The sequence below is a fragment of the Sander vitreus genome, chromosome 14 (assembly GCF_031162955.1).
Source record: "Sander vitreus isolate 19-12246 chromosome 14, sanVit1, whole genome shotgun sequence".
NCBI classification, from domain to species: domain Eukaryota; kingdom Metazoa; phylum Chordata; class Actinopteri; order Perciformes; family Percidae; genus Sander; species Sander vitreus.
Genome location: NC_135868.1, coordinates 16,410,754 through 16,423,283, shown reverse-complemented (window position 1 = coordinate 16,423,283; position 12,530 = coordinate 16,410,754). Strand labels below are relative to the sequence as shown.

The following is a 12,530-nucleotide window of genomic DNA, read 5'->3' as shown; positions in this document are numbered from 1 at the left end:
ATCTTGAGTGGTGGTTTAATGAGTCAGGTGTGATGTGATTGGCAGGCTGAGGACATGTGGGCTGGTAAGATTTCAGTTGCATCTCATGGGGAAAATGTCAGAAGGTCACACCTCTGTACTAGAGTACACCATGTTGTTGGGAGGGACCGCAAAAAGACCTGGCATGTCATCTGAAGTCATACATTTAAATTTGGACTGAACAAGCAGTATCAAAATAACCACTTGTGGAAATATTAAAAGGTGAGGTTCTTGTTGAGAAAATTCTGGGAACATAACAAAAAATGCTCATTATTTTATCAGTAGCTGTAGAGGATTAAGTTTACGGTAATCAGTCCCATAAACACTTAATGTACAGTGCTCAGCATAAGTGAATACACCCATGCTAAAGTTGACTAAAAAGAGGAATAAAAAATATTTTTTGGGAAATTGATCTTAATGACTTAATTAAAAAAAATGAGGAAAAATCCAAACTTTAAGGACACCAATTTTCTTTGTGAATGAATAATGTATCGTAAATAAATAAATGTTCTTCCTTAAAATACAGGGGGCATAAGTAAGTACACCCCTATGTTAAATTCCCATAGAGGCAGGCAGATTTTTATTTTTAAAGGCCAGTTATTTCATGAATCCAGGATACTATGCATCCTGATAAAGTTCCCTTGGCCTTTGGAATTAAAATAGCCCCACATCATCATTTTTTATTTTTTTTTTTATTCCTCTTTTTAGTCAACTTTAGCATGGGTGTATTCACTTATGCTGAGCACTGTATGACCATCAGTTCTCACGCTGGAGGGGAGTGGTGAACAGATCAGATGTCAGGGTCACATATAGTATGTGTTTAGACCTCTGCAAGTCTTGGGAAACATGCTGTAAGGCTAAACAAGACTGCATCAAAACCAATTACTGTTTTCGAGCAGCCAAAACGGTCACAGATCAAAAGTTAGCATGAAATACTTGTCAGATTGTGTTTACATATTTTTTGTTAAATAATCAAAAAAGAATTTAGAACTCTTCTTATAAACTAAACTAAATGAACTTGTTCAAAGTCATGTTATCACGCCTTGGTAAAAAAACTAATTTCCTTCACAATAATATTTTACAGAAGAAACAGTACAGCTCTAATAGTTCCATATGCGGATATACACATACTGGTGTACACTTGCATCAACACATACAGCATCCATCCGTCTGCTCTACTGACCTCCTCTCCCTCCCGCCGGTGGACTGGTTCATTCATATCCTCTTGGCTGCGGACGCTAAAGTTCTGGATCGCCTCGGTGACGCCTTTCAGTGAGCTGTAGATGTCTTCTGAGTTCATGTTCTCTGTGTCGTAGTCAAATGCACTGCACACAAACAATTCCAGCTGTAGTGAGTCATCAACCGGTCCTGCTAAATATCACCCTTGGTATGGTTATACCTCACGTATGATACATATTTCAGATGGTATTACGATGGTTTGTTTTTCTACTACACATTTGGCAAACATGTGGTTGAGATAAATGGGACAAGTGGGGGGGGTGTCTTTGGACTACCAAAATGTTTATAATTACATAAATAAATAACACAAAAACAAAACAGTATTGATCATATATTGTCAGACTATTTCTTTTACACTGTGAACTAAAAACAAAGGAGAAGAAGAAGCGCATTGAGCCATACTGTCTCTACTAAAACTAAATGTGGTTTAATTCATATAAACATTTGTAGACTTCAATCTTTTCTACTGTGTACATCTTGTCCTGTGTTCATGCTAATATGTCACTGATTATGAGATGGATTTTTCCAAGTGTGTGTGTGTGTGTGTTACCTTGGTGATGGGGTGTTCTGGGAGGTGTTGGTGGGGGATGTGACCGGGCTGGACCAGCTTGCTGGAGATCGGGGGGTGTGGCGCGTCAGAGGGCTGCCGATTGGTGCCTGAGGAAGTTAAGTTAGAAATTATGCCATTAATGTTACACTATATCATGTGTGTCTGAAACACTGCCTTTGTTACCTGTGCAGCGTTGCCAGTGTTCTTCAGATGGTTTTGAAGCAGCTTGGTGGCTCCGTCCTGAAAGGTTTTGGGCAGAGCTGCCAGCAGCATGGTGAACTCTGGAGTGTTGAGCTGAAACAGTGAGATTAGCACCGACTGGGCTGCCTGTAACACACAAAACACATCTCTCTCAGTTAAAAAGACTTTGAATCTCTACGGTCTTTCCTGTGTGTGAGTGTGTGTGTGTGTGTGTGTGTGTGTGTGTGTGTGTGTCTGTGTATGTGTGTGTGTGTGTGTGTGTGTGTGTGTGTGTGTGTGTGTTAATGGATCAAAGTGTGTGGCAATTCCTTCCAATAACATTAGATAATGTTAAATAATAGTGCTTTGAGCTAGTGGAGGTTTGTGTGTCAGTACCTTTCTGACGTCAGAGCTCTTGGGTTCAGTCGTCCAGGTGATTATGCGGGAGATGGCCAGCCGAGTCTCACTGGAGTTCACAAAGTCTGGAGCTTCCATCTGTAGCGTCAGCGTCTCAATATACTTCAGAATGGCCACCTTCACCTGCAATACAAAAATGTGCATTTAAACAAAATCATTAGTAAGTTGATTGTTAACAAAGAAACTGCATGGCCAATAGTCACCTGCAAAAACACAAATACAGTAATTACAAAACTGCAATCACACGCATAAAAAAGTGACCACCAACGTTTACAGTCAACATGTACAACCGCAGCAGATGTGCATCTCTTGCAGGTCTGAAAATCAAATGATCTGATAAATCAGTGAGAGAAGATAAAAGTGCATTCGTAGTCATGCTTTATAATGTGGGAAAACAAAATCAATCAAAAAGAAAAGCGATGACAAATGACAAAATAAAGGAACCAATAGATGCAAAACATTCACCGCAGAATCCGAAATGCCACAACTACTGACTCCTGCCCTGATTTCCCTCCATCTCTCTCCATATGCACCTCAAGGACCAGAAACGTCCTCCAAATCACTTATCGTACGCGCCATATAATTGCTCCCCCCGGAGCGCACTGACCTGGGAGGACTGGCTCCAGGCTGCGGCCTGCTCGTCTAGAGAGCAGGCATGGCGCCGCGCTCTGGGGGGGAACAATTTTACCCCGGACCCTCCCCTGCCTCGCCCTCGCCCGCAACACGAGCTCCGTACAGGCTTCAGAGAGAAAGAGGAGAAGCACCGCGTCAATCAACGGAGAGAGCAAGGGTGACGAGGACAGGGGAGGGCAAGGGGAGACAAAAGAGGAAAAGGAAGCGGAGGGAGGGAGGTGTAGAAGAAGAGTTTAAGAGGAGAAAAAAGATGTGAAAAGTAGGCTTGGGCAATACTGAAATTTTATGACGATATTATTCTGAAAATCGGGCAATACACAATGTAATTGTTTAAGCTAAATGATGACAGCAAAGAGCTGTGATGCCGAGTTAATCAACAAAAAACAGTGGTTCATTAGCCATGTAAACAGCTTAGTCATAATATTGTCTTTTTCGGAATAAGGGCAAGAACTGGAATATTATGTGCCTGTAAACGTAGTCATTGATTTGCAAGATCCTCCACAAACATATTTCTACTGTCTGTGTTTGACATATTGCCCTCTCCTAGTCTGTGATGTGAGCTGAAATGTCACGCTATGAACTAACAGAGTCTGAGAACAATGTTTTTTGATCATTGAGAGTTTAATTTTCTCTTAAATGCTAGAGGTGTTGAAACAGCAGTGAAATAATGTAGAGTCAAATGAAGAGCAAAAATAATCTTGAGGAAATGTATATTGCGGTGGACGGGTAAAATTGTGATGCTGATAATATCTTTCATTGCCCAAGCCTAGTTGGAAGAAAAGAAAGACTAATAAGGAATGAAAAAGTCGCGAGAATGGGGTCAAATATTGGGCAGAAAGACAGAGAGATAAAGGGGTGAGAAGAGCAAGGAGTGAGAAATGAAGTAAAAGAATTTGAGGGGAAGGTAAGGAATGGGAGGCTAGGTGATACTGGTGAGGCGAGAAGCTGCTCTAACAGAAGGGTTAGTGAGGAGGAAAGTACGAGAGGATGAATAAGGAGTTAGAGGAGGAAAGCTTGAAGGGAGTGCCCACACTGTAGCAGAGCAAAAAGCCAGTGGAGAGGCTAGATCAATCATTATCCAATCACAGGGCAGGATTTTAGGGTTTTGGGCAGGCATGAGGTCATATCAGTACAGCGGTTACCATGGTTACACAGTTTTGTTGAGTTTCCAGCCTTATGTTCATCCCCCCCCCAAAAGACTCAATCTGCATGCTAGCAGAAATTAAGCTAGCTAGAAAGCTAGCATTGAAACGTGAGACACGCTTGCAACAATAGTGCAGCATTTTGAACATGCATCTACCAGCAAAACACAAGGAAGACAATATCACACCCACCCACACCCCCACACACGTGTCATTTACCTTGAGGTTGGGCGTCTGTGTCTGGTCCACAGTGAACCTCATGAGAATAGTAAACTGGAGGTCATTGGGGAAAGACTCTCTATTTAAAAAAAAAAATAAAAAAATAAATTGTGTTACCAAAAGAGTCAGAGGTAAACAATAATTTGTGCTATCTTTTCTCTTTGTGTATGTGTAAAAACACAAGACAGAGAAGGCAGCATTGATCCTAGGAAGTCTATTTATTCTTTTATATATAACAAATCAAATGTCCTAACGTCAGTCTGTACTGTGAAAGCACGACACCCACCGTGTGACATCCAGGGCTCTCTGAACTTTGGCCTGTACCGAGCCCAGCAGGTCAGCTCCCATCTTCTTCAGCAGCTGTGTGAGCAGGACAAACAACCAGTCCTGCAGATCTTCCTTATGGACCTGGATGAAATCTACCAGTGTCTCCAGGAACATACTGAACACCTACACACACACACACACACACACACACACACACACACAGTTTGAGTGACAGTGACTCAGTCACTCAAATATTCACATTTCATGCACATATGCATGCATACAAGTAGTCCTGCGTTTACAGTGTCATTACAGGATACATGAAGGTTATGCTGAAGAAGTATCATGTGAGAGTAGCATTAGTTCCCATGGTAAAGTTAGTGGTTATTCACTCATCATTGCAGCAGCCCACCTTCATTTCAAATCACCAATTAACTTTAATCACCCAAATTAATAATAATAGTATTAATATTAGAAGACAACCACAATGAGACAGTTTATTACTTGACAATAATTAAACACCAATCAGACAGTGTGGGGTCACCATTCCTACATGCCAGTGGTTAATTTCAACAGCACAGTGCAGTTACAGGTAACCTTTTGTGAGGTAGGTTAGTGTGTGAGATTTTATTCAAACACAATGTATGAATACAGTTAACACTGATTGGCCAAACTTACTCTCTACAGAGAGTTCCAGAGTAGGGGATGCATGGGGGAGAGAGAGACACATCTGTTAGCAACCTGACAAAGAAAACCTGAATGAACTTGTCTGTGTACACTCAAAATCAGTCCATGCCTTTAATCCAACATTTGCAAAATGGAAATAGAGTCAAATAAATAAAAGCAACAACTTTTAAAAAAACGTGAGGTTTTGTGCACACTAGGTAAGAAAACAGAGACGTTGGGGAAAAAAAGGGAGATGAGAAAGAAGAAGTGGGGATGGTGTGGGATAGATAGATGAAGGCAGGAGAGGGATCCATGGTGAGATGCAGTACCTTGAAGGAGGCTGAGCTTATACCGGATTCTGCCGTGCCGTACACCCTGCTGCAGTCTCGCTGAAATTCATCAAATCGTCAAACGTCAAACGAGGGGGAAGGGTTCAGCTCACACACCTTATGACGTGTGAGGCAGCGGGCATTCAAAAACGCCGAAAAAACAGTAGCAGTGTTAGAGAGGGTGGAACGCAGCTGGTTAGTCAGAGAAGAGCTGGCAGCCCAAATATTTGTGTGTATATTCAAGAGCGTTTTTTAGCGTGTGTGTGCGCGGTCAGTGTCGTCGCTTCAGATTGCAGGGAGAAAGGGGAAAGAGAGGGATTGGCAGTGAATGCAGTGAGCACAGCCGGCGGTTTGGCTGCTGAACAGTGAAAGAGCAATCCCACAGGACGGCGGAGAGAGTGTCAGGTCACACGCAAACTCAGGCTTGTCATGCCGTTAGAAAACTGTCCGTTGCACACTCTGCATGCCTGTGATTAGGTTTGAGTGTAAATATCGATGTGTGTGTGTACATCTGAGAATACAGTTTGACCTATTTATCTCTAAACTTATTCAAAAGACAATGTTTAACATCCTTGAGTGTTAAAATGTGTCCGTATGCATTAACAAATAGATCCTTGTGTTTGTTTTGGCAGAATCCGGTACTGTCAAGAATGGTGGGGATAAACTAAATATTTGAAACCAAAGTAAAATAAAAGTGGGTGAATTATGAATCTATTTGGCATGATATTAGAAAATGAGTGAGTGTTGTGCGTCTTAGTGTGAGTACTTGCGCTCTATGCACTCATACCTTACTGTGAGGATCTGCAAACATCCTAGTGAAGATTTCACACAGCCTCTTCAACTCTACCCGACTGCAGATGAAAAACAAACCGTTAGATGAAAATCAACAATAAATGCATTCTTTGAAAACACATCCGCCTGTTCTATGGCTGACCTGAGGGTGCGTTGGTTCTTGAGCAGCGCCTGTAGGCCCAACAGCCCCTCTTTCCTCTCTGACCAGTTGGCACTGGCACAACGGTTCAGCACCTGGCAAGAACCACAAATACACACACACACAAATACACACACACACACACACACACACACACACACACACACACACACACACACAAAGGCCTGTTGAGACTTTATATAGGCACAAGGGAAGTAATGACATTAAGAAATATTTAGCCTGATACTGAAGTGACATGGTTTTCCATTCCTTGCACAAATTTTCATCACTGCAAAGTTGTAGTGCTCAAAATCATCTGAAATCCAAATTTAACTTCTTAATCATGGCCTCAAAAGTCTACACTGAGGACATAAACTTAGTCTGCTCATTGCAGATGCACTGTATTCATTCAGCAAATCCTTAAAATCTGTGCAAGGATAAGAAACTAGCTTCAGAAAAGGCTTCAAAATTGGATGTTTTTCAAATGTAATGAACTTAACAGTATGTACATGTACAATATGCAGGGCTCAACATTAAGGCTTGTCCGGGACAAGTGGATTTTTTTGTAGGGCAAGTGGAAGAGAAATTTACTTGCCCCACTGGACAAGTTAAAACTCAAATAAAACAAAATAAAATGCCATGTTACTTTATGTTATGTGCCACTCATTACGTCTATGTTACCGATTTGAAACAAATAAATTTTTTTCCCCACAATCCGGGGCAGCGGACTGCTAACGTTAGACCCAGCGGCAGTGTGTCAGCGGACCGCTAACGTCGGACGGACTGCTAGCTGTTCAGGACATTCTCTGTAAGCGATGCAGCATAAAAGCACGGCAGAACCAGCAAGCCAGCCTGCCGGTGTTAGTTGGCTAACATTAGCTTGCTAACTCCGCCTTAACGTTACCCCGTTGCCTCATTGTTCACAGAAAACGAGCCGAATACAGATGTCACTCGTGGCGATAGCAGTGTGTTCTGTGTGGATGAAGCATGAAGTTAATCTGACTCATTTAGCGGCTGGCTCTCTGCCTCGTAACGTTACTATTCCGCTGCTCGTTTTTCAGTCAGTTATTGTAAAACCTCAGCTCCGCGACTTGCCGGATTAAATATCAGGTAATAATCAACTGTAAAACAGCTACACCTTTTAAAGGATCCCTTGGTAAATCAGCCTTTGTCGGGTAGAAAGTGAAATTGTAGAAAGAAAAAGAAAAAAAACATTTAGTGGCAAAATCCATTGTTATGTCTACAAAATTATTTTAGATATAATATAAGTTCAAGTCACCACTTGCACCGTGCAACGTATTACTTTGTATTATGAGTCTGGAGATCCTTCTTTCTTGTTGAAGGGGAAATCTATTCTTGGGACACGTTTGTTTCTACTGAATTGTATTAATGTTAATAGTGTTTGGATGCTTTCAACGGTTTGTTCGAATTCTGCATTAGCAAAACACACAAAAAAAATTATAAAATGATAAATCTTTACCCGGACAAGTGACTTTTCTGCATGGACAAGTGAAACGTAATATACTTGTCCAAAGGATAAGTGCCTCAAAAAGTTAATGTCGAGCCCTGAATATGTATGTATGAGTAACATGTGATCAGCAGTATAGCATTTTCTGTATGCCATAGGAGGCAAGACACACTGAGCAGAGGAAAAAACTGCCTGGATAAAAGACAAAATGCACTATAAAAGGTGTTATTGTAATCAGTTTTGGAAAGTGTGCACTTCTGTCTGGCACACGTGTCTTTTTGATACTTGTTGTTTGGCCTAATAACTGATCTGGTTCACAAGAGTTTTCTGCTGTACTGCTGTTGCCGCCAACCTCAGCTACGTCTTCAGTCTGTCTCATGTAGGTGGGGATGGCTCCTCCGTTCCTGGAGCTGTAGGACCTCTCTGAACAGGCGCTGGATGCATCACTGTTAGCGTCATCATCAGAGTACATGCTGTAGTTTTCGTACCGCCGCCGTGCTGGCTTCTTCTGTGGGTGGAGGACAGGAATCCAAAGGAGATGAAATTATACTGAAAGTGAAGACAGAGTAATACCAGGCACAGGCAGAAAACATGCAATCATACCCCTGCTTTAAAGAACACACACACACACACACACACACACACACACACACACACACGTAAGAGGCAGGAGAAGAAGCTGACCTTGGACCGCATGTCTCCCAACAGCTGAGAGCATTAAACAGCAGGTAGAACCAGGGGTTAGTTAACACAAAGTGTTATGTGTTTTTAATGTATACGTGTTCTAAGTGTTTACATACCAGAGCATCTGCGAGAGCCTCTTCTACGTCTGAGCCTGTGTTGAGGACCCTCATGGCACTAACTGAGGAAGAGAGACGACTAGACTGACTGATGCCAAAACCGGATCCTGCACGGAATCAGACAGATAGAAAGATCCTCTGATGATCCACCATTCTCCTCATCATCCATTCTCAACCCACACACACTACATTTCCCATGAGCCAACCCTGTAAGTTGATGTGATGACTTGTTAGGTGACATTGCAGGTACCGCTGGGGGAGAAAGTATGATTTACAGAAAACACACAAAACATGATGGAGTACTTGCCAAAAAAAGGGGCAGAGCTAAATAAAGAAAAATGGTAAAACTGGCAGAATGGTTGTCAACTGAACGGGTGGAAACATGCTATTCCACTGGAAGGTTCGACATCCTGGAGCAGACTAACAAAAAAAACACACACACACACACACACACAGACACACACACACACACACACACACACACAGGGGCTGATGGACAAGAAAAGAAACAGGTTTATAAATAATATAGGAGAAGATGCCTGGCAAGAGAACAAAAGGAGTGACAGGTGAGCGAACACAAATTAAGGCGACGTGGGTGGGTGAGGTACGGAGAAATAGATGTACTCAGCCTTCACCTGCAGCACCAAAAGCGTCAGGTGTGTGTAGAGCTCCAGTGGAGCGAGAGTAGCTCCGCGTTGCTGCAACCAAGATTAAAACACACATACAATACAGAGTTTAGCACTCGCACGCGCACACACACACACACACACACACACACACACACAAAGAGACAAACACACACGCAACCCTAACCCTGATCAAACAGGGTGTGAGAGTAGAAAGAAAGGCTGAAAAACATGCAAGTGATTGTTTTTTCTAACACCCTCAACTTATTAAACTGTTGAGATTTTTTATAAATTTGGTTTAAATAAGACACTGAATTAAAATAAAAGCCTATGTTTCTCTGGTTTGAACTACCTTCATGTATAAAAGAAAGGTGTCTTATTCATTCTGAGTAAGACATGGGTCATTCTGAGTGACCCATGTCACGATAGTAGACTCAGAAGGGGTCATTCTGAGTCCACTAGTCATCGCTCCTGGGGTATCTGGCTACTACTGCTACTCACCAAGGGGAGTGAAGGAGCGTATGGGGCTGGTGTCCCGGCTGCTCTCCCTGCTGGCCTCTCTGCTGCAGCCCTGACTCATACTGGGCCGAGGGATACGACTGCCCCGAGCTAACGCCACCCGGGTTACAACACCGCACCGCAGCAGAGGGAAAGATGAGGAGTAAACAGGGGAAGGAAGAGCAGCGGAGAAAAGAAAAGTGGTAGTAAGAACACAAAGGACAAGGGGAAGGTACATAAAGAACAAAAAGACAAAGAAGAAAGACAAACATGAGCAGTGACAAAGGAGAGAGAGAGGACCTTACATGGATAAAGACATAAATAAGACAGAACAGGCAAAAGTGACAGAAAACGAGAGAATACGAGTACAGGTCGACTGACTCCGAGGGAGCATCTCAACAGATTTGACTTATTTTCTGTTATTTTAGAGCAAGAACAAGAAGTTCAATTATCAAAATAGTTGCACATTACTTTCCTGTCAATGACAAATCGTTTAAGCTGGTCTATAAAATGTCCAAAAATACTGAAAGCACCCATCAAAAGTTATATATTTGGGTTCTCCTTTGTTGTTTTCTGTTTACCATTTAAAAAAAATAAATGCTAAAATTAGCATCTCAGGAGCCAGAACCAGTGAATTTGGGCATATTTGCTTAAAACGATTAATTGATTCTCAAAACTGTTGCAGATAATTAATTTTCTGTTGATTGACAATTTTTTTCAGCTCTAGATGAGATGCACCCAAAAGAAGCAGAGGACTGCAGGACTCACATATAAATGAAACAAACTTGTCTGATAATCACATGCACTCAGACAATCGCGCTGCGTCTCACACAAAGACATAGAATGGTCAAGGAAATGATCTGCGATGAATTAAGCGATCGAGGGATGGGCGAAGGGAGGATCTGCGTTTGCCGTTTTCATCCAGTAGCATCGCAATCAACTTCACCGTTCATTGCTCTGTTTATCAGCCTCAGCATCTAGCTAGCCAATCAGCGTTAATCACAGCCTACCAAAGGGTTACCCAACCCTGATGAAGCTTAGCTGATCCTGCTAGAAGGTCCATTAACCAGCCACTGACAACAGGTTAGTAAAGAGAGGGAGGAGTTCATAATTCATGGACATCTGCTGATCATGTGCAACCATCACAATAAAACACAGCCATACAGTTAGAGACTTGATGTGATGGAGGGATTGGGAAGGTGGGAATGATGGATTGAGATAAAGAATGAGAGATTATGCTGAGACTAGATAGAGGTTAAGAGATGGATAGCAGGAAGGTCTGATTGAGGTCGGAGCCTTACCTCCTCTGCTTGCTCCATTGTAGATGGAACTAATGCTGGAAGGAGCTAGAGGACAGAAGTACCAGGGGCAGGAAGAAATGAGGACAGGGAGCAGGAGGGGGAAAAAAAAAGTTGAGATCCAAGGGTATGTGGACGATTGTGTGAGCTGCTTGTGTCTACAGCTGAGTTTTTAAACCAACCCATCAAATAACATTTGAGCAGTTGTTATATAACTGATGCAGGAAGACATATAAAATGAACCACTAATTGTTTACTTACCAACAGACAGGCGGGTGGGGGAAGAGTCTCTGGAGCAGCCCTGGCTGCGGGGGATGCGGCTGCGTCTGTTTTTGTCCCCACTGGACCCAGCCAGCACCCTATGGGCTCCTGAGCTCATGGTGCTCAGGGCCGTACTCGTCAGCACACGACCCGGGGAGCCACTCCGACTGCCAGCTTCAGAGAGACAGAGAAGAGGACAAAATACAAAGATAGGGAGAAAGTAAAGTCAGAGCCTCACTCAGGCAACAAGTGGAATTTGACAGTGAAAGCTATAGAATAAAGGAAAGCCCCCTTTGTGGAGCTTATTTTAGAAGTGGTGACTAGTTTTGACTGACAAAGACAGTTGCTTCTGCCCTTCACTTAGTTTCCAAATACTTTGAGTAAATGTTGTAACATACACTACGTATATTTAACATACACAGAACTTAATGGCAAACTTTACAGTGTTGGATGTCATTGGAAATAGGATTCTTGGGGCTAGGAGAGTTGAAAACCAGACCAAGAGGAAAGTGCATTTTACAAGTGTTGATGCTTATTTGTACAAAATCTTTCCTAAAAATACATTTCAACAAAATGAAAACATTTAACAAATGCATTTAAATAAAATGTAATTAAGGTTGATGCACTATTAAAATAAAAAAGGTAGCAGTGTACTGTATAGCCTACACTATATTAAGGGACTGCTTTATGTTTTAGTAACAAGTTTGGATGTTTTTATAAATAACAATAAAATAATTGTGTAAATAGGCCACATACAAAACAGACAACACGATGATGATTTACAGACAGCTCTCCTGTCTCTTTGAAGAAAGTTTTTGTCCAAAACGAATACACATTTGATAACAGAGGTTTCAATTTCTCCTCTCCATGACATCCTGTCTCCAAATGCAAAGTCCACAGTGTGTCCAATTCTAAACTGACTCACATTACTATCAACCTGAAGACAAACATAGGAGAAGCAGTTCTGCAGTGCTGAATATAAAGTGTG

General features: G+C 42.1%; 1 protein-coding gene across 11 annotated transcripts in view; it reads right to left on the bottom strand.

Moving 5' to 3' along the window:
• The window catches only part of clasp2 (cytoplasmic linker associated protein 2), a 64,077-nt gene that overhangs the window by 6,626 nt on the left and 44,921 nt on the right, over positions 1-12,530 (bottom strand). For 3 of the 11 annotated variants that reach the window (XM_078268510.1, XM_078268520.1, XM_078268521.1), the window contains 15 exons: positions 11,543-11,716; positions 11,285-11,329; positions 9,987-10,094; positions 9,495-9,557; positions 8,860-8,966; positions 8,412-8,567; positions 6,595-6,686; positions 6,448-6,511; positions 5,661-5,720; positions 4,685-4,848; positions 4,399-4,477; positions 2,384-2,527; positions 1,991-2,134; positions 1,808-1,914; positions 1,202-1,343 (listed from right to left, as the gene is read on the bottom strand). In XM_078268510.1, coding sequence (XP_078124636.1) covers positions 1,202-1,343; positions 1,808-1,914; positions 1,991-2,134; positions 2,384-2,527; positions 4,399-4,477; positions 4,685-4,848; positions 5,661-5,720; positions 6,448-6,511; positions 6,595-6,686; positions 8,412-8,567; positions 8,860-8,966; positions 9,495-9,557; positions 9,987-10,094; positions 11,285-11,329; positions 11,543-11,716 — 1,649 coding nt within the window. The remainder of the gene's footprint in view (positions 1-1,201; positions 1,344-1,807; positions 1,915-1,990; positions 2,135-2,383; positions 2,528-4,398; positions 4,478-4,684; positions 4,849-5,660; positions 5,721-6,447; positions 6,512-6,594; positions 6,687-8,411; positions 8,568-8,859; positions 8,967-9,494; positions 9,558-9,986; positions 10,095-11,284; positions 11,330-11,542; positions 11,717-12,530) is intronic. The other 8 variants (XM_078268511.1, XM_078268512.1, XM_078268513.1 and 5 more) reach the window with 8 other exon arrangements.